This window comes from Cheilinus undulatus, linkage group 24 (assembly GCF_018320785.1).
Source record: "Cheilinus undulatus linkage group 24, ASM1832078v1, whole genome shotgun sequence".
Lineage (NCBI taxonomy): Eukaryota > Metazoa > Chordata > Actinopteri > Labriformes > Labridae > Cheilinus > Cheilinus undulatus.
In genome coordinates this window covers 3129056-3153464 of record NC_054888.1, presented here as the reverse complement: position 1 = coordinate 3153464, position 24409 = coordinate 3129056, and the positions used below count along the sequence as shown (strand labels likewise).

Sequence of the window (24409 nt, the reverse complement as noted above, 5' to 3'; positions counted from 1 at the left end):
TATGTTGTTGTAAATATCAGCTGTAAATATCAGCCTAGATTAGCTGTAAATATTGGCCTATATCAGCTGTAAATATCAGTCTATATTGACTGTAAATATCGACTTATATCAGATGTAAATATCGGCTGTAATTATCGGCTGTAAATATCAGCATATATCGGCTGTAAATATAGGCCTATATCAGCTGTAAATTTCAGACTATATTGGCTGTAAATATCTGCCTCTATCAGCTGTAAATAAAGGCCTATATCGGCTGTGAATATCAGCATATATCGGCTGTAAATAAAGGCCTATATTGGCTGTAAATATCGGCATATGTCGGCTGTAAAAATAGGCCTATATTGGCTGTAAATTTCCGCATATATTGGCTGTAAATACCATCCTATTTCAGATGTTAATATCGGTCATATTGGCTGTAAATATCGGCTGTAAGTATCCCTCTATATTGGGTGTATATATTGACATATATTGGCTGTAAATATGTGCCTATATCGGCTGTAAATATCAGCCTATATTGGCTCTAAATATCGGCCTATATCGGCTGTATATATCAGCCTATATTGGCTCTAAATATCGGCCTATGTCGGCTGTAAATACCTGTCTATATCAGCTGTTGATCATTTTAGCGTGTAGATTTTATGGTTTGCAAACCAAGAAGAAGAACCAAGAAATACCCTGATTATAAGATTTTTGGCTCATGTTGGCGAGTCCTAATGTGGCGTATCACACCCGTCTTTTGTGCTCCTGTTCCCCGTGTTTAGTCGACTTTGGCGTGAGCGCTCAGCTGGATCGGACAGTCGGGAGGAGGAACACCTTCATCGGGACGCCTTATTGGATGGCTCCAGAGGTCATTGCCTGTGACGAGAACCCAGATGCTACATACGATTACAGAGTAAGATCCTCCTGAAAACATCATGTAGCTGTGTAAAACAGGTGTATTGCACCTGTGAACATGCTGATCTGTCTGAACACGCCTGCTTGTTGCGGTTTTGCTGACTGGGCGTTGTCTTTTCCTGCAGAGTGATTTGTGGTCGTGTGGTATCACGGCTATAGAAATGGCTGAAGGAGCACCACGTGAGTGCCCTTCTTTACTTTAAACTGTTTTTTATATATATTTACCTCCTTGTAATGTTATTAATAATCTGTTTGTTTGTCCTCTTTAGCTCTATGTGACATGCACCCAATGAGAGCGCTCTTCCTTATCCCTAGAAACCCTCCTCCTCGGCTCAAATCTAAAAAATGGTGAGAACTAACCAAGCTTGGGTTTGTGCATACAAGTGTCTCGCTGTACCTTTTAGCCCTTTTTTCTGACCCTTATAAATAAAACAAGACATTTTTGTTGCTTTTTTTTTTTCCCTTTTTTTTTTTTTTTTTTTTTACATTGGATTTCCGCCTTGGCCCTTCTTTGTGTAGCCTTTTGCATTTTGATTTTATCTCTGACCCTAGATCAGGTTGCTAGAGAGGCCTGAATCAGAGCTTTCCTCAGCGCTCTGCTGAGTTGCACATCTGTGGTGCACCTGCTCTGGCATGCTCCACGTCTCCTGGCAAACACTGCAGCATGGCTCTGGATGTAAAAAAGATATAAATTCAGAAAGAGAGATGCTTTTAGAAAGATGGGGTTGATAAATTATGCTTTTGACTGATGCTTTAGTGGGGAGAAATGGTCTCTTATATGTTACTAGGATTTTGTGAAAACCAAATCATAACTGCATTTATTCGTGTAGTCTAAAGTCAAGAATTTTAGAATTTTTTTCAGATTTATGAAAATAAAAAACTGAAATACCACTTTGACAGAAGTGTTCAGACCCAGTACAACAACACTGTAAATTTAGCAGAGGTTCCTCCCGTTTCTCTGGATCTTTGCTGAGATGTTTCTAGACCAGTGTAACTCAACCCAGCTCAACCAAAGAGCCAAATTGTTGAAAAATACCTTTGCAAGAGCCACAATCCAGGTGGGGAAAAGTGGCACTAAAAATAAGTTAAAGCTGGCAAAATAGGTGAAAAAGCTGCAAAGTGGCTAAAAATGGGTGAACAGGGGTTAAATAGGCAGAAAATGGCAAAAACTTACTAAATATGGAGAAAAGGTGGCAGAAATAGGTAAGACGTGGCAAAAAATGACTTACAGGTGGCAATAATGGTAAAAACACCGCAAAAATGTGGCAAAAAATTAGTGAAAAGTGACTGAAATTGGCATAAAGCAGCTTAAAGTTGGGGGAAATGAGCGTAAAATAACTAAAATTGGGAAAAAGCAGCAAAAAGTTGGGGGAAAATGAGTGAAAATTTGGTAAAAGATCAGCAAAAAGGTGAGAGACAATGAGTCAAAAATAACTAAAATTGATAAAAAGCAGCAATAAAGGTGAGAGAAAATGACTGAAATATAACTAAAATTGGCAAAAAGCAGCAAAAAGGTGGGGGAAAATGAGTGAAAATTTGGTTAAAGATCAGCAAAAAGGTGAGAGACAATGAGTCAAAAATAAATAAAATTGATAAAAAGCAGCAGAAAGGTGGGGGAAAATGAGTGAAAAATAACTAAAATTGGCAAAAAGTAGCAAAAAGTTGGGGGAAATTGAGTGAAAAATAACTTAAATTGGTAAAAAGCAGCAAAGAGGTGGGAGAAAATTAGTGAAAAGTAGCTAAAATAGGTACAAAGTGGCAAAATGGTGGGGGCGGGGGAATGGACAAAGTGATGTAATGGCAAGAGGCACCTTAAATGGACGCAGCATTAGACCTTGCCTTGACTCCACCTGTGGTAAATGAAACTGATTGGACATGATTGGAAAGGCTCACACCTCTATAGAAGGCCTCACAGCTGACAGTGATATCAGAGATCGACATGAGGTCAAAGGAGCTGCAGAGACAGGATGGATGCACGGCACAGATCTGCTGCACTGAAGGTCCCCATGAGTACGGTGGCCTCCATAATGCTCAAATGGAAGTCGTAATGGCACAACCAGGACTTTTCTAAGAACTGGTTGCCCAGCCAGACTGAGAAATTGAGGGAGAAGGACCTCAGAAAAAGAGGTGACCAAGAACCTGATGGTCCCTCTGACGGATCTCCAGAGATCCTGTGTGAAGTTCCAGAGGGACGACCATCACTGCAGCCCTCCACTGATCTGTGTTTTATGGTAGACTGGCTAGTGTGTGAAACACATGAAAGCCCACTTGGAGTTTGCAAAACATCCCCTGAAGGACTCTCAGACTAGAGAAACAAGATTCTCTAGTCTGATGAAACCAAGATTGAACTGTTTGGCCTCAATTCTAAACGTTATGTCTGGAGGAAACCAGGGACTGCAACACCTGCACAACACCATTCTAACAGTGAAGCATGGTAGTGGCAGCATCATGCTGTGGGGGTGCTTTTCAGCAGGAGGGACCGGGAGACTGTCAGGGTTTAAGGAAAGCTGAATGGAGCACTGTACAGAGAGATCCTCAGTGAACACCTGTTCCACAGTACCGAAGGTTCACCTTCAAACATGACAGTGACCCCAAGACCACAGCCAAGACGACACAGGAGTGGCTTAGGGACGACTTTGAATGTCCAAGAGGGGACAGCTAGAGTCCTGACTTGAACCCTATCTAACATCTCTGCAGAGACCTGTTATCCAACAGTCCTCTTGAGAGGATTTGCAAAGAAGAATAGCAGAAAATCCCCCAGTCAAGTTGTGCAAAGCTTGATGCATCATGTTCAAAAAGACTAGAGGCTGTAACTGCTGCCACAGGTGCAGTGAAGGTTCTAAATACTTAGATTCAAAAATGTCTAAAATGATGTTTTCACGTTGTCATTTTATTTTAGGAATGTATCCTTTATTTAACCATGGTATTGAGATCTCTTTCTAAAGGGAGACCTGGCAAAGAGGTCAGCAGCACAAGTCATGATAAAACACATCATTATGGAGTACTGAGTGAAGTTTTGGAGCATCAGCCTGCAAAATAAAGTTAGAACAATGAAGGGGGTTTGAATGCATTGTGTGCAGAGGGCATAAGTTTGGCCTGTGGCTCCTTTTCTGCATGTTTCTTCCCTGTTTCGTCCTCTATCCATGAAGATGTGAAAGCCCAAAAATAAATAAAATGGGAAATTTATTTCTGTGTTCCATTTAGCTATAGGCATGAACGATTAATGCTTATTTTTACCACTAAAACTAAATTTCAGAGGCTTTAAATAACAGATCCTTCTTTTGATTGCTGGTTTCGTTGTTCAGTTATGAATCAAAATAAGTTAAATGGCTGCAGGTGCACTGCTGATCTTAATTTCCTCACTCTGTGTCCCATATTTCATTGTTTTCATGGTGAATAAGTAGTGAAAGGCTTCACAGCTGCTTGTCCACATGTGTTAATCTCAATTAATACTCAGAAAACAGAGGCTGTAGTCATGCTGAGGCGTGAAGGAAGGGAGCATTCTTAGGACTGGTATGCTGCTGTTAGAGTCAATTATATTCATTTAGCTTGAGATCCTTGGATGTGCAAATCCTCATCTTTTTTCTATACATCTCCTTCTCTGTTATTTGATGATTCTCTTCACTGACTCTCTTCACCTTCCTCTCCAGGTCCAAAAAGTTTTTCAGCTTCATTGAGAGCTGTTTGGTGAAGAACTACACTCAACGCCCGCCAACAGAGCAGCTGCTGAAGCACCCGTTCATCCGGGACCAGCCCAACGAGAGGCAAGTCCGCATCCAGCTCAAAGACCACATCGACCGGACCAAGAAGAAGAGGGGAGAGAAAGGTAGGCCTGTAGAATATTTGCTTTGTGCAGAGAAGTATCCCATGCAATTGTTTAATCTGTTTTCATTGTGTTTATATATGTGGGCCTGCACTTTAAATTTGAATTATACTGACTTTTTCTTGTTCAGATGAGACGGAGTACGAGTACAGCGGCAGTGAGGAAGAGGAGGAGGATCCTCCAGAGCAGGAAGGAGAGCCAAGGTGCGATTAAGTAGATTTAGTTTATTTTTTAAGTGAGTTACTGGTGCTTTGTTTTAAATTTGGTCTCTAGTTTGGCTTATTTGGGTTCCAAAGGCCTAACAGGCATGCTCATTCCCTTTGATGATGATGATGTCATCTTTAAAGCCTTTAAACATTCCATCCTGGCCTTTGATGATGATGTCATCTTTAAAGCCTTTAAATATTCCATCCTGGCCTTTGATGATGATGTCATCTTTAAAGCCTTTAAACATTCCATCCTGGCTTATGATGATGATGTCATCTTTAAAGCCTTTAAATATTCCATCCTGGCCTTTGATGATGATGTCATCTTTAAAACCTTTAAACATTCCATCCTTCCCTTTGAAGATTTCATCTTTAGAGCCTTTAAATATTCCATCCTGGCCTTTGATGATGATGTCATCTTTAAAACCTTTAAACATTCCATCCTTCCCTTTGATGATGATGTCATCTTTAAAGCCTTTAAACATTCCATCCTGGCCTTTGATGATGATGTCATCTTTAAAGCCTTTAAATATTCCATCCTGGCCTTTGATGATGATGTCATCTTTAAAACCTTTAAACATTCCATCCTTCCCTTTGATGATGATGTCATCTTTAAAGCCTTTAAACATTCCATCCATGCCTTTGATGATGATGTCATCTTTAAAGCCTTTAAACATTCCATCCTGGCCTTTGATGATGATGTCATCTTTAAAGCCTTTAAATATTCCATCCTTGCCTTTGATGATGATGTCATTGTTAAAGCCTTTAAACATTCCATCCTGGCCTTTGATGATGATGTCATCTTTAAAGCCTTTGCAAAAAATTCCATCCATGCCTTTGATGATGATGTCACCTTTAAAGCCTTTAAACATTCCATCCTGGCCTTTGATGATGATGTCATCTTAAAACCTTTGCAAAAAATTCCATCCATGCCTTTGATGATGATGCCATCTTTAAAGTCTTTAAACATTCCATCCTGGCCTTTGATGATGATGTCATCTTTAAAGCCTTTAAACATTCCATCCTGGCCTTTGATGATGATGTCATCTTAAAACCTTTAAATATTCCATCCTGGCCTTTTATGATGATGTCATCTTTAAAGCCTTTAAACACTCCATCCTTGCCTTTGATGATGATGTCATTGTTAAAGCCTTTAAACATTCCATCCTTGCCTTTGATGATGATGTCATCTTTAAAGCCTTTGCAAAAAATTCCATCCATGCCTTTGATGATGATGTCACCTTTAAAGCCTTTAAATATTCCATCCTGGCCTTTTATGATGATGTCATTGATAAAGCCTTTAAACATTCCATCCTTGCCTCTTATGATGATGTCATCTTTAAAGCCTTTAAACATTCCAGTAGATTTTCTCAGCCTGCATCTTTAAAACCGCCTTGCTGAAGACAAATGGACCCAATCAGAATGCTTCCTTTATAAAAGTATTTTTCAAGGGTTACAGTCAAACACAGGCTGTTATTTTAAGTGGCTCCAACACAACAAGAAAGATCACGATAGAAATAGATGTTTTCTTTACAGTAGGATGCTTTTTACTACTCTTCATAGAGCTGGCTGGATATTTCGGCTGAAGAAAATTGAAGAATGTGTTCATATTCTTCAAACTTTTGAAAAATAATATGTTAAAAAAATACTGAAATATTCTGTATAAATCCCTCTCTAATTAGAGGGATTAACAACCACACCGTAACATTTCTGCTCTTACCCCCCCCCCCATAGCTCAATAGTTAACGTACCTGGTGAGTCCACTCTGCGCCGTGACTTCATCCGCCTGCAGCAGGAAAACAAGGAGCGATCTGAGGCGCTCCGTCGTCAGCAGCTTCTCCAGGAGCAGCAGCTCCGGGAGCAGGAGGAGTACAAGCGCCAACTGCTGGCCGAACGGCAGAAACGCATCGAGCAACAGAAGGAACAGAGGAGACGGCTCGAAGAAGTATGTTGTTTACATTAGTTGTCATTAGAAAATCAGGTTTCTGTTGAGGAACGTTTGACATCTTTTTGCCCTCCGCCCTCACAGCAACAACGACGTGAACGAGAGATGAGGAGACAACAGGAGCGCGAGCAGCGTCGCCGCGAGCAAGAGGAGAAGAGGAGGATTGAGGAGATGGATCGAAGGCGCAAAGAGGAAGAGGAGCGCCGACGGGCTGAAGATGAGAAGAGAAGAAATGATCGTGAACAGGCAAGCTTTAATTTTTACTTTGAATAATCTTAGTTTATTCAGTCTTTATGCAAAGATTCTGGTGCAGTTATCTATGCCTGTAAGAGTAAACATTTTATACTAATGGTTCTAATCTCTGCTATAAAGAGTTAAGGCTAAAGGAGCTAACACGGTGCTAGCACTCTTAGATTTCCTCTGAGTGGATGTAAACTAATGGCACTGTCTGCTCTGCTGTAACCGACAGGAGTACATCAGACGTCAGCTGGAGGAGGAGCAGAGACACCTGGAGATGCTGCAGGAGCAGCTGCTGCGAGAACAAGCCATGCTGCTGGTCAGTCACCAGTTTTTTAACATCTAGATTACAGGAAACACATCTGCACATTAAAGCAAGGCTCTGCTTCAGTCTTTTACAGAGTGAAGGACTTCAGCAGCTTTTGCTCTCTAAATTAAGTCAACAGTTTCATTAGAAGTGTTTTCTTTGTGATGAAACCTAATTATTTTAATTGTTTGGGCGTGGCAGTCGAGTATTGTAGATGTTTGATTAAATTGAAATACATAAAATAACCACAAATAAATTTATTTTCCAGTTGACGCATTATAAAGCTGTGATTAGGGGTGCACTCACGCTAAGCTCAGTTGCCTGTACCGTACCAAAGCACATTTGATCCCCCAGCCTGCTTACATTTGAGCCCAAACCCAAGACTAGCCTGACCTGGGTCAGGGGAGTCAAAGACATCTCCTTAGACGAAGCAGCAAGACTATTTCACCCTAGATTTTCCCAACAAGGGGGGGTTTCTCTTAGTAACCACAGAACAACTTCTAATACTTCAATACAGTGTTACTCAACCCTGCTCAACTAAAGAGCCAAATTCTTGAAAAATACATTTGCAAGAGCCACAATCTAAGTGGAGAAAAGCGGCAAAAACGGCTTGAAGTAGCAATTAAAAAAAATAAGTTAAAGTTGGCAAAAATGGTCAAAAAGCAGCAAAAATGGGTGAAAAGGGGCGAAAATGGGGAGAAAAAGTTGAGAAAGAGTCAGAAAGTTGCAAAAATGGGTGAGAAGTTACAGGAAAATGAGTTACAGTGGCAAAAAGAGTCAAAAGTGGCAAAAATAGGCAAAAATAGGAAACAAATGGTATTTAATAGCAAAAGGCAGCTTAAATGGGCGACAAAGGGGCAAAAAAAAGGTTGAAAAGGGGCAAAAATGGGATAAAAGTGGCAAAAAGAGGGGGCAGGGTCGAGAAAGTTTACTCTCCTAAAGTCAAACTCACTGGGTTTGGGGATCATTTGTCTCAGGACATGGTAGAAATAGTCCAGTATGAGTGCACCTTAAATTTAAAGCTAAACAGCACATATTTAGAAAATCAAATTTCTGAATCATTTCATTTGCAGAAGAATTGGAGATGGCGTGCCACATTTGGTCATTTGATAATTCTTTATTTTGAAGAAAACAAAGCTAATAGCTAACCTTCTTGTTCTTTTTTTTTTGTTACTATGTTTTATGTACTCTTCACAATGTGTTTTTCTTATCTTAAAGGATTAATAACATAAATTAGAGAGTAAAAATAAGCTTCAGCATCATATACATTGAAGCGCTGGACTGTTACATGAGGTAAACTGGGTTCTTATGATGTAAACAGACGAATGTATTCATTGTGTATGGTTATTAATGTGTCTAAGGATTGAAATTAAAAGGTGGCCCTGCTTTCAGTCAGGCAAACGCAGGCTGCCGTCTCTTTTCTCCACCTTGAATCAACCCCACACTCTGCAACAGGAGTTCAAGTGGCGGGAACTCGAGGAGCAGCGCAAGGCCGAGCGGCTCCACAAGCGGCTGCAGCAGGAGCAGGCGTACCTGCTGTCGCTGCAGCACGAACCCAAACAGCAGCCCGGAGACAAGACCAAACCCCCCTCAGACCATGACAAACTCCCACAGACCTCCACTCTGCCCCCTGACACTGCACCCCCTCAGACTCAGGTCCCAGACTCAGGTGCTGGTTCTGCAGCCAGAGGCACGTCGGCCCCTCAGACTCTGCCTTTGGAGAGCTCCAAATCTCAGGCTGCAGAGCCAGAAAAGACTGACTCAGAAGAGACGTCTCTGAACCAGCTGACAGACTCCCCTCAGACTGAAACCCCCCCAGACTCTGACCATCCACAGGCAGAAAGTTTGGATCCCGACAGGCCCTCAGAGGCCGTCAGTCATCCTCCTCAGGCTGTCAGAGAGGTGAACCTCCTCTGCCGACCGCTGCCTGCTCTTTCCAGCTTCTTCTTCTTGCTTGTCTTCAGTGATAACCAAATACTGGCTTATCTGTTCACTAAGTCCAATAACACATGTATGCAGGAAAGCAAATATTAGCTGAACACAAGTGGTTTCCCCAAATTCAACTGACAATGCAACTTATAATGACATCTCCAGTCTCAGAATTATTCAACCCCTGAACAGAATCCTTCACAAGAGCTCAAATATTTAAAACCAGTGTTGTTTAAAGCACACATGATGCAGAAAATCAAAGGCTTCACTGTGTCACCAGGTTTTCTTGAGCTGGAACATGAAATACCTGAACTGTAAGGGGTTTGTTGAGAGTCACGTCTGATAGGAAGATGGCAAAGGCCCTGAATGTTCTAGACCAGAGATACTCAACGTGTGGCTCTGGAGCCATATTATTCTTTTAAACTTTGACCTCAGAAATTTATCATTGCAAGTTACATTAACCAGTTTGTCTCCCACACGTATACAGCAGGTTTTAATGGTCAAACTTAATTGTCATCCTTTATTTTTTCCCTTATTTTACATTTTTTCCACTTTGAATCCATTTTGGCTGCTTTTAGCCCATTTTTACCACTTCTTTTAGCCACTTTATCCCATTTTTGCCCTTTTTCATCAGTTTTAGCCACTTTTATCCTGCTTCTTTGCATTTTTTGCCCCTTTCAGCTGCCCTTTGCCATTAAATGCCACTTTCCCCCATTTTCCCACCCTTTTACAGCTTTTTTGCACAATTTAGTCAGTTTTCACTCGTTTTATTGCTGTTTGAGCACCTGTAATTCAATTTTTTGAGGCTTTGTACCCATTTTTGCCACTTTTCTCCCAGTTTTCTCCATTGTATGCCTAATTTGCCCGATTTCGAAACCTGCAGCGTATGGAGGGCAAGATGGATTAATTGAAGTATCTGGAAATCCTAGGAGGAAATGTCTGTGAGGAAACTGAAGCTTGGGCGTCATTGGACCTTCCAACAGGACCATGATCCCAAGTAAACCTCTTATTCCACCAAGGTTTGGTTGCAGAAGAAGTCCTGGAAGATTCCACAATGGCCGTCACAATCGCCTGACTTAAGCCCCATAGAAAATCTCTAATGGGGATTTGAAGAAGGCGGTTGCAGCACGCAGACCCAAGAATATTCCTGGACTGGAGGTTTGCACATGAGGAGTGGGCTAGGGTTCCTCCGGAAGCTGGAGTGTAGATATGCATCTGGTTTTCAGAAGGGTGAACTACTGAGGACTAAAGATGCTACCATGAAGGGGTCGAACTATTCTGAGACTGGAGAAGTCATTATTAGTTGCATTTTCAGTTGAATTTTAACTATTTTAATTCATTTTCTTTGATTTATTTAAGCAGAAAGTCTGCACATTTTCACAATAAACCTGATTTTCAATGCAGGTTGAATAATTTTGATTACAACTGTATGAACACGCTCTCCTTGAGGAGATGTTATGAACCAAGAAATGACCATGGCAGCTAATAGAACTGCAAATGTTGAAGCAGACAGAAAAGGAAGTCATTTATGCCTAACTGCTAGCTTCCCTGAATCCACCCAGAAGTTGGCCGCTGTTTCCCAGAGGATTTGTTGTAGTAATAATAGTCAGGTTTAATTTTGCTGTGAAGAAATCAGTCCCAGTAAGACTCTTAGGGGTAAAATGAAGAAAGGAAACCCACAGACTCCCAACCAGCCTCTTTGTGTCTCCCTCACTCTGTCTTTTTTTGGCACTCACCTGCTCTGTTGCTGGTTTTTGACTACTAAAATCATCAGTATTTGTGTTTGGATTTTGAATCCAAGCAGGCGGAGCATAATTCATTTCAGCGTTTTGAGAAAGTGGTCCAATAAGCAAGATAACACCTAGCAGGATTCATTTTTGTAGTCAAGTGTAAGGACTTTCTCTTGATCTAGGATCACCAAGCTCCGACTCTTCACCATGGCTGCTCTGACTCTAAATGTGTTGATTGGGCCGTTGCATGTTGATGGCTGAGGCCCAGACTAACATGCAAGACACCTGAGCAATGTTTCCAGTCAACAGTGTCATTAACAACGATCTTTCCCTTTATTTAAGGATTTTTTTGTTTGACAAAGCCCTGTCTGCACTTCTGTTTGTGCATTTATACATGAAGAGGCTTCGAGCATGTCTGATGTAAATGTCTTTTGTTGTTGATCTTTGTCGGTGAAAGGTGAACGTTTTAGACCAGAGGTGTCAAACTCAATCACAGAAGGGGCCGGATTCTGGATTAAGGTCTAACCTGAGGGCCTAACAGGGTCCTCATTAAACCAAACTGTTAACCACATTTTCACCAGTAATAAATTATGGGGGGAAAATTAGCACTGATGAAAAATGATTTTGAGATTTAAAAAGTCAAAATGATAAGTTACAAGGCATAAAATGTGAAATATAAAGTCAAACTTATTAGTTTGAAAGGTCAAAACACAAAAATAAGATGTTAAAATAATGCTTTTAAAAGGCAAATGTATAAGAAAGAAAGTCAGTCATGTTTTCAAAGCGAATATATGACTTACAAGTTAAAATGGTGCACCTAAAATGTCAAAATATGAGATAAAAGTTAAAATAATAATAAGAAAAGGTCAAAATATGAGATAAAGGTTAAAATAATGATAAGAAATCTTCAAAATATTAGCTAAAGTGTCAAATAAAAACTTGAAATGGTCAAAATATGAGATGAAAAGTCAAATAAAAAATTGACAAGTTCAAAATCTGAGATTAAAAAATCAGAATTATAAATTGAAAAAAAATAAATTATTACATAAAGTCAAAATTAAAATTTTAAAAGGTTGAAATATGAGACAAAAATCAAGATAAAATCAAAATGGTCAAAATATGAGCTTAAGGTTAAAATAATATATTGAAAATGTCAAAATATGATGTAAAATGTTGAAAGTATGAATTGAAAAAGCTAAAATGATTAGATAAAATCAAAATTATAAGTTGAAAAGAATGAAATATGAGATAAAAAGTCAAAATAATAAACGTAAAAGTTTAAAATATGAAATAAAAGCCCAAATAATCAATTGAGGTCATAATTATGTAATGCAAAATTGAAAATATTAAACGAAAACAGAAATTAATTCTTTTCCCACATTTCTTTTTGTCTCATTTTTTTACTCTTTATATTTTCACAATTTTATGACTTAAGGATATTTGATGTCATCAAGGTTCTGTTTACATTTTTGTACTGGAGGAAATCTGCAGGCCTCATATTTTAGAGCCAGTTATAATAAGAATATGATGAGATCTTTCGGGCCGGCTGTGACTGTACAACAGGCCGGGGTTTGGCCCCGGGGCCTTGAGTTTGACACCCCTGTTTTAGACTGTAAACAATGGAAATGGGAACCATGTTTATTCTGCTTATTCGGATTTAGAAGGGCATTCCAGTTAGAGGTGGATAGTTTTTTAAATGTGTTGCCCTTCTAAATATTTTTAAATTGTCCAGATTTTGTTATGAATTCACAGACGTACCTTTAAAACCATTGAATAGGAGCACTGATGAGGGAGGAGTTTGCAGTAAACGTCAAGGCTTTTCCAGTGTTTTCCCCTGGTGTTATCCCTGATCCTCATTCCCTCTTTCTCCACCACCTTTCCCTCATCCCAGGCTGACGAGAGATATCGTAAAAACATTCAGGGCTCCCCTCAGACCGCCCCTCCTCCCAAGCAGCCCCCTCTGCCTCCCCGCTCCTCTGAACCGTTCTCCAACGGCGGCTCCTCCGAGGCGTCCGCCATGCACCGGCCCATGGAGCCTCAGGTAACTCCTTCCTCCTCCTCTTCCTCCTGCAGCCTCTGTTGTAGACTTTTCTTCCTTCACTGAGCAGGAGAGGAACCAAACCTGCTGCAGAAATGTTTGAAACATGACTTAGATTAATGATTTGGAGCTAATTATTTAAAAATGTCCACCATGGAGAACTGTCTGTGCAGACAGTTCAGCTTGAACTACCAAGTAATGCAATGCATGAATTTTGACTTAGTTTTGTCAATTTTACAAAGAAGAAAAATACTATTTTTGTTGTGATGTGCACCTTATATCTGATGCCTGTAATAATGCACATTTTACAAAATTGATATGGCTGTTACTGCTGTGACAGATGTTTTAAAACCTACATTCCCCCATGGTGCAGTTCACATAAAAGTCAGCAGATGGCAGCAGTAGTAAAACTCCATGATGCAGCACACATCTCTCTCCTCACACCAAAACAAGCTGGTACTTAGACCAGTAACTCTGATGATAGCATCTACAGCCAGCCAGCTCAAAGCAAAGATAATGGTTTATTTCAGGTTTCTTCAAACTGCAGAAAGTCAGGAGTTTGACATGAGTCAGGCCAGCTGTAAGAAGGTAAAACACTGCAGAAACACCAACCTTCATTTTAATTAGCAGCAACATCTGGGCTCACCAGGCTAATCTGTGTTGTCCAAACCAGCACTGAATGATGCTGGAAACTCAAATTTCCCCTCAACTTCTGATCAGGACATCATCAGCAGCATTTTATGCTTCATTTATAAAGACATGAGCTGAACAGCAGCTCTGATAAACGCCTCAGAGTAGTGTGAGTAATGCTGTTTAATCCCCACTCCTCAGCTCCTCATAGAAACTTTGGGTCTGTTTTAAGCAGAATTAAAGCCCAAAAAAGTCCACCCATCCATTTTCTACACTGCTTAAGCTGTTGGGGGGACTGGAGCCTATACTGTCATTGGGTGAGAGGTTTGTACACCCTGGGTTGGTCGCCAGTCAATCACGGGGCTGACATATGAAGACAGACAACAAGGCACACTCACACTCACACCTACAGACAATTTAGAGTCACCAGTAAACTAACGAGCACGTCTTTGGTGGTGGGAGGAAGCCGGAGAACCCACACATGCACTGGGAGAACATGCAAACTCCACACAGAAGCGAACCAGGAACCTAACCTAGCGCTAACCCCCACGGCCTCCAGCAAAAAGGTCATTCTCACAAATTCAAGTGTGTTCATAGTAAAGTAAAACCAGAATATCATAGGATAAGTATAAAAATAACATTAACAGAGAACACAGAGAGGGTGTTTTAGGTTAAATAATACTGTATATGCATTTCTTAGTAGGTAAATGATAATAGACTTTTTTCATTTACTTAGACCTCTTAGGATCTGAATTTAAGTGTTCTAAAGTGTTAAAACATTTAATCTATGCCTCTTCTGTTCTCTACAACAAAGAACAGCTGCTGCAGTGAATTCATTGTTGAATGTGTTTAATACGTATTTTATTACTCTACACCAGTGTTACTCAACCCTGCTCAACCAAAGAGCCACATTTTTGAAAAATGCATCTGCAAGAGCAATCATCTAAGTGGTGGGACGTGGCAAATATGGGTTTAAGTGGCAATAAAAATAAGTTTAAGGTGGTAAAAAATGCTCAAAAAGTGTCAGGAAGGGGTGAAAAGGGGAAAAATGGGTTTTAGGGCAATAAAAATAAGTTTAAGGTGGTAAATATGCTCAAAAAGTGTCAGAGAGGGGTGAAAAGGGGGGAAATGGGTTTAAGGGGCAATAGAAATAAGTTTAAGGTTGCAAAAATGCTCAGAAAGTGGCAAGAAGGGGTGAAAAGGGGAAAAATGGGTTTTAGGGCAATAAAAATAAGTTTAAGGTGGTAAATATGCTCAAAAAGTGTCAGAGAGGGGTGAAAAGGGGGGAAATGGGTTTAAGGGGCAATAGAAATAAGTTTAAGGTTGCAAAAATGCTCAGAAAGTGGCAAGAAGGGGTGAAAAGGGGAAAAAATGGGTTTAAGGGGCAATTAAAATAAAAGTTTAAGGTGGAAAAATTGGTCAAATAATGGCTAAAAAGTGGTGAAAAGGGGTGGAAATGGGTTTAAGGGGCAATAATAAATTTAAGGTGGCAAAAATGTTCAAAAAGCAGCAAAGTGTCAAAATATTGTTGAAAAGGGGTTAAAAATGGGTTTAAGTGGCAATAAAAGTAAGTTTAAGGTGGTAAAAATGTTTAAAAAATGGGTGAAAATGGGCAAAAGTGGGGAGAAAAAGTGGTGAAAAGGGCAGAAAGTGGCAAAAATGGGGGAGAAGGGATGAAAATTGAGTCCCTGATGACTAAAATGGGCCAAAACCAGCAAAAGGTGGATATATATTAGCTATAAAGACCCAGCAAAGATTGGCAAAATGAGAAAAAATGGAATTTAATGGCAAAAGTAGCTTAAATGGGTGAAAAGTGGAAAAAAAGGCAAAAAGCAGGATAAAAGTAGCCAAAAATAAGTGGAAAAAATGAGCTAAAAGCAGTAAAAATGGATTAAAAATGGCAGAAAGGGGAGAAAAAGGGCAAAAAACTGTTATTAAGGTTTTCTGGGGAAATCATATTTCAAATTTAGACATTAAAGAGCCAAAATCATCGCAAAAGAGCCACACGTGGCTGCAGAGCCACTGGTTGAGTATCACTGCTCTGCATCGTGTTTGTGCTGCTCTGCTCTGTGCAGAGGTGAAAACTGTGCTTCACACTTCGGTCATGATGCCTCTTATGCTAATATAGCCTGTTTCTGTGTCGTTTTCCACCCAATGGTCCGTTCATACTGAAGTATGCAAGTGTTTGTTTGCAGACTCCTGCAGGTCACATCAGTTGATGGAGTGGCTTTAATGCACGTCACTACCTGTGAGCGTCTACTCCTAGATTTTATCAGAGCACTATCAGAATGAGTGAATATAAGCAGACTCCTGCAGCCTGTCTTACTTGCAAAAATCCCCTCTTAGCAACATTTCTGACCTCCATCTGACTGAAACGTAGGCGTTTGCCTGTGTGAAGTTTAGCTGCTAGTCTGATGACTAAAGCCTCTGTATCGCCTCTTCAGAAGCTCATCAGTCTTGTTTGATTTATGCATAAATAAAAGAAAGTTAAATAACAATACAGTTTGTGGTTTTGGTCACAGATTTTGATAATAACTCTGGAATAATCATATTTAAACTTTTGTGATTGATGAAATTAGCTTTGGTAGAAAAATAAAAGCATTTACCCCCAAAATAAATCCAATCTGACCGTACACTTGTATTTCTGTCTGCTTGCATGAACCTGAAGCCCTGACCTGAGTCTGAGGCGTCATCGTGTTGTTTTGTGCTTCGTCTGCATGTGTTTAAACTTTAAAACCACACACATCTTCCCTCATGTCTCACTGTGTTGTCTGCTTGTTTCACCTCCCCTTCCCCTTCCTTCCTCCCCCCTCCTTCCTCCCCCACCCCTCAAAAGGTGCAGTGGTCCCACCTGGCTGCCCTAAAAAGCAGCAACAGCGCCGCCCCCTCTCCTCCTGCTGCTCCGCCCGTCGTCTCTCGCTCCCAGTCCTTCAGCGAGACGGGCGCCGGCGGCGTCACCTCTAACTTTGCACAGCTCCACCTGCGCTCCCAGGACCATCACCACCACCCATCGCCCGCACGCACTGACCCCCAGCCCCAACCTCCCCCCCACCACCCCCACAGGCTGGAGCACCAGGCCAGCAGTGAGGAGGTGCCTCCAAAGGTAAGTAGTCCCCTCCCCTCCCTTCTGCTCCTCCCTCATTCACGCCTCCTCATGCTGCATCTCTTCACTCATCGGTCTGTCCGTGTTTGTCTGCCTGCTGCTGTCTTTGCATTTAACATCAACTATGACTTAGTGAACTCAAATCATTAAAAAATAATATTTACGTGGCTTAATTTTCTCTTATTTTGAAGTGTGGTTGTTGCAGAGGTATAGGCATCTTTGCCATTCTTTGTCTTTCTTTTTTTTAAGATTTATTTTGGGCATTTTCGTGCCTTTATTTGATAGAGGAGAGTGGATAGAGTTGGAAACAGGGACGAGAGCGGGGGGGGGGGGATATGCGGTAAAGGGCCGGATTCAAACTTGGGCCGTCCACATACGTGGGGCGCGCCTTAAACCACTAAGCCCCTTGTTTTCTTTTTTTCTAGTATTCCTTAAAAGCCCTTGTTGTCCAGCATGCTTTGAGTTCTAGTATGACTTCTAGTGCTTTACTGGATTTGATAAACATTAATGGACTTGTTTATTTAATGGGAGTCCTTCAGTGTCTAAATAGTCCTGAAGCTCTTGCTACTTGGTGTTTCTATCCGGCATAATTGTTAAAATCACTGGTTAATGAAGTCATCTAGTCCAGTGGTTCTCAACTGGTGGGTCTGGACCCAAAAATGGGTCATAAAGTAGACCTGAACGATCTGCAAGAATAATCTCCCCAATAATACGATTACAGTTTAATAGTATTTTTAGTATTAGGTTGCACAAAGCTTTAGTACACTTGAAAGAGTATTTCTTATTCAAAGATCTAAAATGGTTTTAGATGAATAAAAATTGATATTCCCAGTTTTATTAAACTTTGTGCTGGCCTCTTCTAGAAACAGATAGCTGCAACAAACGTCATGTTTAAATCAAGTATCTGACGCTGCAGTGTACTGGGAAAACAGCTGATACAGCTGTAAGCAACCAACAGAGCTACAGCAGAATATTTCAGATAAACGTGAAACTGTATGAAAAGGAAATATGCAGAAATAAATATCTATTATTTTTTAGAAAAGATATATATCGATATCCCATTGCGGCAGGAAGTTTTCAAACTAAAAATCAAAAGTGCAAAAAACGTCGCAAAGAGGCATTTCCTGATGTGGAAGTTCACAACAAAAGCAGTCAAGGAAATTAACAACACGGGCTTTTATTGTGAAGGATCTGTCAGAAGTACCACATTTGTTCTTGATTAGCTTCAGCAGCAGCCGCCATGTTTACAGTCACTCTGCAGCTGCCTCTCTCACTTTGGTAAACGCCACAGCATGCTTCTTTGAGTCAGCGTGGACTTAACACCTTAATGCCTGTTGTCGCATATTCGATACATACTTTTATGGTACCTTTATCTAATCAATATGCTCAATAAATTACTCAAAAAAACCTTTGAATACAATCTGATAAATGATAAAAATGCCCTCAAGTGGATTATGTTATGGAAATTTTGATTTTTTTTAAATTTCAGTAGAAAGTTAAATGAATGTTTCAGTTCCAAAAAATTAGAATTTTCTGGCTGTTATTTGTGTTTTCAGGCTTTAAGGGGTTAAAGCGAGAGAGTTATGAGTTAAAACGCCTTTAGACACTTTTTAAGCTGTTGTAATACGAGTCGCTGCGGCTCGTATTAAAACCACAGACGTGACAGAGTAGCTTAAACTCAGAGAGGGGAGAACCTTTTACCCCAAACCTGAGCTTCACATTAATCAGAGGGTCACAAGCGGGTAATGTTTGGGTTGTCTGACTGCTCTTTAGTGATGAGTGGACTCAGAATGACCTGCTGTTTCACGTAGCGTTCTGCTATGCTAGTGGCAGTAACACAATGCATGCTACTGCGTGGTGCATTCACAGTCCAGTAGGAATTTGGATCAGTGATACGGATCGGCGCCATCTGTCCAATATCCAGTATAAAAATAATGTAATTCTCAGACCTGATCTTAACATCTGGTTCATCTCTTTGCTTGTCCTCTCAGGGCTTCTGTAATGAGATGCTTTTAAACGTGATAAGCTTATTTATGATGTTTCTGTGATATTGGTTTGCTGCAGCAGAGGATGCCTTAATTATCTGATGCTGGCACTGTGTGAGAAATCTTTGATCTGTTTCCTCCAGGTCCCAGTGAGGACAACATCCAGGTCTCCGGTTCTGTCACGCAGAGAGTCTCCTCTTCCATCACAGCCCGGAAACCAGGGAGGACAGAGGAACGCTGGCAGGTAGGGAGGAGGGCTGAGCATCTGAATTCGTCTCACTATTCAATTAAATATCACAAAGCTTCATAATTAGATGCATTCAGTCATGATCCCTGCATTTGGGTGGTTTTTATCAATGACAGTCAGATAAATGCCTGTTTTTAATTTATTAGCATTTATCAACAGATTAAGTCGCTTCTTAAAGGAACAGTGCTTTAATTTGATGAGAGGACTGTCTCTAATTAAAGAGGAATTCTTTTTTTAGATGCATTTGAAATGTGTATGTTGGTACATTTATAAACATGATCTGGCTGCAGGTAGCCCAGTTTTTGTGGTGAGGGGCTGCTTTTAAAAGACCTCTTCTTTGAAAATGAGTAATAATTTTACAGGAAATATTCCAGTTGCTCCTGTTTTCTTATGCTGCATTTGTTTTTCTCTGACAGTAACGTGGAGCAGCGCCCCCTGTGGGACCGAGTGGAGAAGCTGCAGCCTCGACCCGGCAGCGGCAGCTCGTCTGGCTCCTCAAACTCCAGCTCTCAGGCCAGTCCTGGAGACCGCTTCAGGCCACGCTGTGAGTCCCCTGGTACTGTACTCGGCCACATCTCACTCACTCTGACTGCTTCAAAGAACGCTGTTATTTTATTTTAAAACACTTCACTCTCTTTCTTTTTATCCTGATTTAATTTTTGCTCCTGCTGTCTAAAATTCCACTTTTTATCAACGGAATCCGCAGGATATACCGGGCATTTTTGTGTAAAAAACCCCACCCAATTCCAACTAACTCGTCTTTTTCTATTCGGTACCATCATCAGCAGATTCAACCAGCCTGTTTTGTTGCTGCTGGTTGAAGAAATCTCTCTTTTTCTACCTCCTAAAGAACCTTTTTGTCTCCTTTCATTGACACCGCTTCCTTTTGTCTGCTCACAGCTTCCTCTAAATCAGAAGGCTCACCTCTCCAGCGGCCTGAAAACATCCCTAAAAAAACAGAAGAAAAGAACGCGTCCCGGCCCACTCGACCAGCTGTAAGTCCTCTGTCCCTAAAGCTCTGGTTAAAATATTTGATGCTGAATGGGTGAAAAACTGTCTTTTTCTCTATTTTCTACTACTCTCATTGTTCCACCACCTGGTGTGTGCATCTTCTCATGGTTGGTGATTGTTGGGGGAACCTCTTAGGGTGACGCGGTAAGCTTATTAAATGAGATCACATAATCGCACCTCTGCTATGCTTGCACCATCGCCCCACTCATTGCATTATGTGAAGAAGGTCTGCAAAGAAAGAACCGGATCTGTGCCTGTTTGATCCCCTTTTTCCTCGTGCCTGCACCGCTCCTTCTCTCACTTTGCTGCCTGGTACATAAACGGTTAACCGTCTGCAGCAGCCTGGATCTGAATGTGGCCACATTTGAATGCAAACACTCTCCTCCTGTTTCCTTGTACTTGTCAGAGTTGCTCCTAATCTCACCTGGCTTTGTTGCTGGATAAACTGTGGCCCTTTGTGTTGTTGAATATGTCCGTTAGGTACCCCTCCTCCCTCTGTCGCTCCACACTGACCTAACAAACTGCATTATTAGAGTCTGCAGGGAGAGCCAGAGCAGGGTAAATGCTTACAAGACGATAAATCTCTAAACGATGGCAGTAAACTTAACTGATTTACAATAGGCATTCTGGTAGAAATTAGTTTATAACTGTTTGGGCATTCAGATACCAGGCAGTGATTCTTAATGTTTGTGTGGACATCCCTCCCCTTGATAACAGCTCTGACTGTTAACAGAGCTGGTTAAGGAGGCCTTTATCCTGATTGGATTGGTTGTGTAGACCAGTGGTTCTCAGCCTTTTCAGCCCACAACCCCCAAAATAAAGGTGTCAGAGACCGGGGACCCCCACTGTACCTGACGGTGGCTGAACACAGCCATAAACATTTAAGAATAGTCATGTGGAGACAAGGCCGTCCATAAGGGGGAAAAAATGGCCCAGCAAAATCCTGGTCCATTGTTAAGTTAGGCTGTAGTATTTTATATTTAACCTGAGTAATAACCACTCTTATCAAATACACAAATATCTTTCTGATTTATTTGTGCAGTAAGAAGCCCTCTTAATAATGGAAATCCTTTTGTTTAAAACAAAATCAATATACATTTAAAATAGCTAAAATTGGTTAATAACTGCAAAAGATGTTGGGAAAGGTGGTGAAATTGGAGTTTAAAAGTAGCAGAAAATTGGATAAAAGTGCCAAAATGGGCATATTATGTGGTAAAAGGGAATTTAAAAAGTGGCGGAAATGGCTTTAAAGTAGCAAAAATAGGTGAAAATTTGGGGTTAGCTGAGGCAGAAGGTGGTTAAACTGGCAAAAATGGTCATATTAGATTGTGAAATGTGGCTTAAAAAGTGGTAAAAGGGGTTAATAGTGGCATGAATGTGCCAGCAGAGCCAACAATAGGCAAGGAGTGGCAAGATTTTGTTTCGAAGTGGCAAAAACAGGCAGAAAAAAGTGGTGGAAAGGGTTTAAAACTGACAAAAAATGGGTTTTAACCTGCAAAAAATGAGTGAAAGTTGGCAAAATTGGTGTAAAGCAGCAACAGTGTAAATTAAAAAAATATTCCTAGTTTTTTAAGGCATCCAGAGACCCCCTCTCAGTGTGTCGTGACCCCCAATGGGGTCCTGACCCCGAGTTACACCGAATGAAACTTGGGGAGTTAAAATCCAGACCCTGAGATATCGACGCTCTAGTTTCTGATGCGTGCAACAGCTGTTGGATCGTTCTCTCTCTATGTGCTGCTGTGGTGTCAACAGGTGGGAAAGTACAAGACAGTTGTGCTCAAGTAAAAATACAAAAAACGAAAGTAAAAGTACTGGTTTCAAGATACACTCGAACAGTACAAGTACACAAAAAACTACTCAGTTTCAGTACTTTGAGTTTGAGTGTTAATGCAAGGTGTAAACAGGGTCTACGGCTCTGTTTACACCTTGCATTAACACCCATTTTGGACACAAAGTGGTGATCCTCAGTGCTTTGTGTGGATGCACCTCACTAAAGAGAACGGTTTGATATCTGATAGCTCAGACCACATCCTGTGGTGGTCTTAAATGCCTTCATCCAGACTGGGTTGGTTGTTTAGAATCAGCACATACTGTCAGTAATCATGGCTTTATTTACACCTGTCTTTCTTAGCTAGCTACCTGTCATCTTAAATTGAGTCATTTCAATCTAATCAGCGCCTCATGTGAGTTATTCGCCAAATGGTTCTTAAAACACTGTCCTTTAACAGCTTTTCTCCCTCATTTTGTCGTAAACATGCTTTTAAAGAGGCACTGCTAGCTACTAACCTCGTGGCTTATCCTCCCCCTTCATTCTTATCACCAGCAGCTTCACTCTGCCCGGCATGTCCAGCCAGTTAGTTTGAGACTCTCTCTCAAAAAATGAAGAGAATCAGGGTTTTTTAACTAATGGATCAAGTATAGATTTGTGAGGGACAGCCCTGTTTTCTCTAAGTCACAGATATAAAAGGGCAAAGATTTCTACTACCTGCAGAATAACTTTGAATCTAAAGCATCTATAGGTGCATGCTAGTTAGCATGTTTTGGCATGAGCCTGATGAAGGCTGAGCCTGTCTGGTAAAGTTGTTCTCTGAACTACTAGTGTTCCTTTATTCAGCCTCCATGCTCCGTGGTAGTTGGTGAAGTTGTTCCAGAAATGCAAACTTCAGCAGAATGTGCTAGAGAGTTAAAAACATCTGAGACCTAAGTTAAGTGTTGAGTTTTCCTAACATATCCTCTCTGTGTTGCAGGATCTGACCGCTCTGGCGAAGGAGCTTCGTGCTGTCGATGACGTGAAGCCTCCCCACAAAGTCACTGACTATTCCTCCTCCAGCGAGGAGTCGGGCACCACTGATGAAGAAGACGATGAAGAGGTGGACCAGGAGGCTGGAGAAGAGTCCACTTCAGGAGCCGAGGACTCCCGAGCTGGGTAGGTAGAACCGCGGTGGTGTTGCTGCTCACTGTCTGTCGCTCTCATCTCTCTGCTCTTTCAAATACATAAAAACAACGTTGATATTCTCTTGATGTGCGTTGTCACTGCTCTCATTCCTGCACGGCTTCTCTGCATGTGTGTTAACGCTGGTCTGGTGACGGACCTCAGATATCCACATGGCTTCCGCAGGAGGCAGAGCAACGGCGAGACCGAGTCGGCTAAGACCATGCTGGTGGAAGACTCGGAGAGCGACCAGGCGTTGACGCCCTCCAAAGACGGCACGCTGGTCATCAGACAGGTAAGAAGATCATCGTCCTCTTAGCTCAACCGCAGACTGTCTGTAAGGAGTGGAAGGAGTCAAAGCAGGTTTGTGACCACATTTAGGACTTCTTTGGATGAGAGTTGGCTATGAGGGAGGTGGACGAAGACGCTAGGTTGTCTAAGTATCGAGCCAAAATTCATCTATATTTAAAGTGTTTCCCAGTGAAATTAAGACTCAAAATCTGCCATAAAAATAACACCCTAAAACCAAACCATAGTGAGACAGTGCCATGACTACAGTTAGTTTCAAAAGAGCGACTGTGAAGCCTTTAACGCAGTGTTACTCAACCCAGCTCAACCAAAGAGCCATAGTTGGAAAAAACCTTTGAGAGACCCACGAGCTAAGTGGTGAAAAGAGGCAGAAACAGCTTAAAGTAGCAATAAAAATAAGTTCAAGATGGTCAAAAAGCAGCAAAAATGGGTGAAAAGGGGGAAGAAAAGGGTCAGAAAGTAGCAAAAACAGGTGAGAAGTGACAAAAAAATGAGTTACATGTAGCAAAAAATGGTCCAAAAGGGGAAATACATGGCAAAAAAATCATGAAAAAGGGCAAAAAGAAGTGGCAAAGATAGGAAACACATGGTATTTAATGGCAAAATGTAGCTCAAATGGACAAAAGGGGCCAAAAAATTCTGAAAAATCTTGTGTGGCAGAAAGAAAAAAAGTGGCAGAAAGGAGTGGCTAAATTGGCAAAAAATAGGAAGCAAGTGGCATCTAATACCAAAAAGTGGCTTAATTGGGTGAAAAGTGGCAAAAACTGGTGAAAAAGGGCAAAAGTGGGATTAAAGTGGCAAAAAAGTGGCAAAAAATGGGAACAAGTGGTATTTAATGGCAAAAGGTAGCTTAAATGGGTGAAAAGGGGCAAAAAAATGTGAAACATGGCAAAATAGGATAAAAGTGGCAAAAAGAGGTAGCAAAATGGTAAAAAGTAGGAAAACAGTGGTATTTAATGGCAAGGTAGCTTAAATGGGTGACAAGTGGCAAAAAAAATGTGAAAATGGGCAAAAAGTTTTTCTTTTTAAGGTTTTCTGGGTGAATAATATTTATAATTAAGACATAAAAGAGCCACATGTTGA

The 24409-nt window shown here is 41.0% G+C and overlaps 1 protein-coding gene across 12 annotated transcripts in view; it reads left to right on the top strand.

The window, feature by feature from the left end:
• The window catches only part of LOC121506428 (mitogen-activated protein kinase kinase kinase kinase 4-like), a 76423-nt gene that overhangs the window by 40393 nt on the left and 11621 nt on the right, over nt 1-24409 (top strand). For 2 of the 12 annotated variants that reach the window (XM_041782239.1, XM_041782230.1), the window contains exons 7-23: nt 762-892; nt 1020-1074; nt 1164-1242; nt 4545-4720; nt 4848-4920; nt 6658-6868; nt 6953-7114; nt 7338-7424; nt 8805-9314; nt 12963-13112; nt 16576-16842; nt 18971-19071; nt 19491-19618; nt 19975-20069; nt 20221-20229; nt 22833-23011; nt 23183-23312. In XM_041782239.1, the coding sequence (XP_041638173.1) occupies nt 762-892; nt 1020-1074; nt 1164-1242; nt 4545-4720; nt 4848-4920; nt 6658-6868; nt 6953-7114; nt 7338-7424; nt 8805-9314; nt 12963-13112; nt 16576-16842; nt 18971-19071; nt 19491-19618; nt 19975-20069; nt 20221-20229; nt 22833-23011; nt 23183-23312 (2543 nt within the window). Of the gene's footprint in view, nt 1-761; nt 893-1019; nt 1075-1163; nt 1243-4544; nt 4721-4847; nt 4921-6657; nt 6869-6952; nt 7115-7337; nt 7425-8804; nt 9315-12962; nt 13113-16575; nt 16843-18970; nt 19072-19490; nt 19631-19974; nt 20070-20220; nt 20230-22832; nt 23012-23182; nt 23313-24409 lie in introns of all 12 variants that reach the window. The other 10 variants (XM_041782237.1, XM_041782232.1, XM_041782236.1 and 7 more) reach the window with 7 other exon arrangements.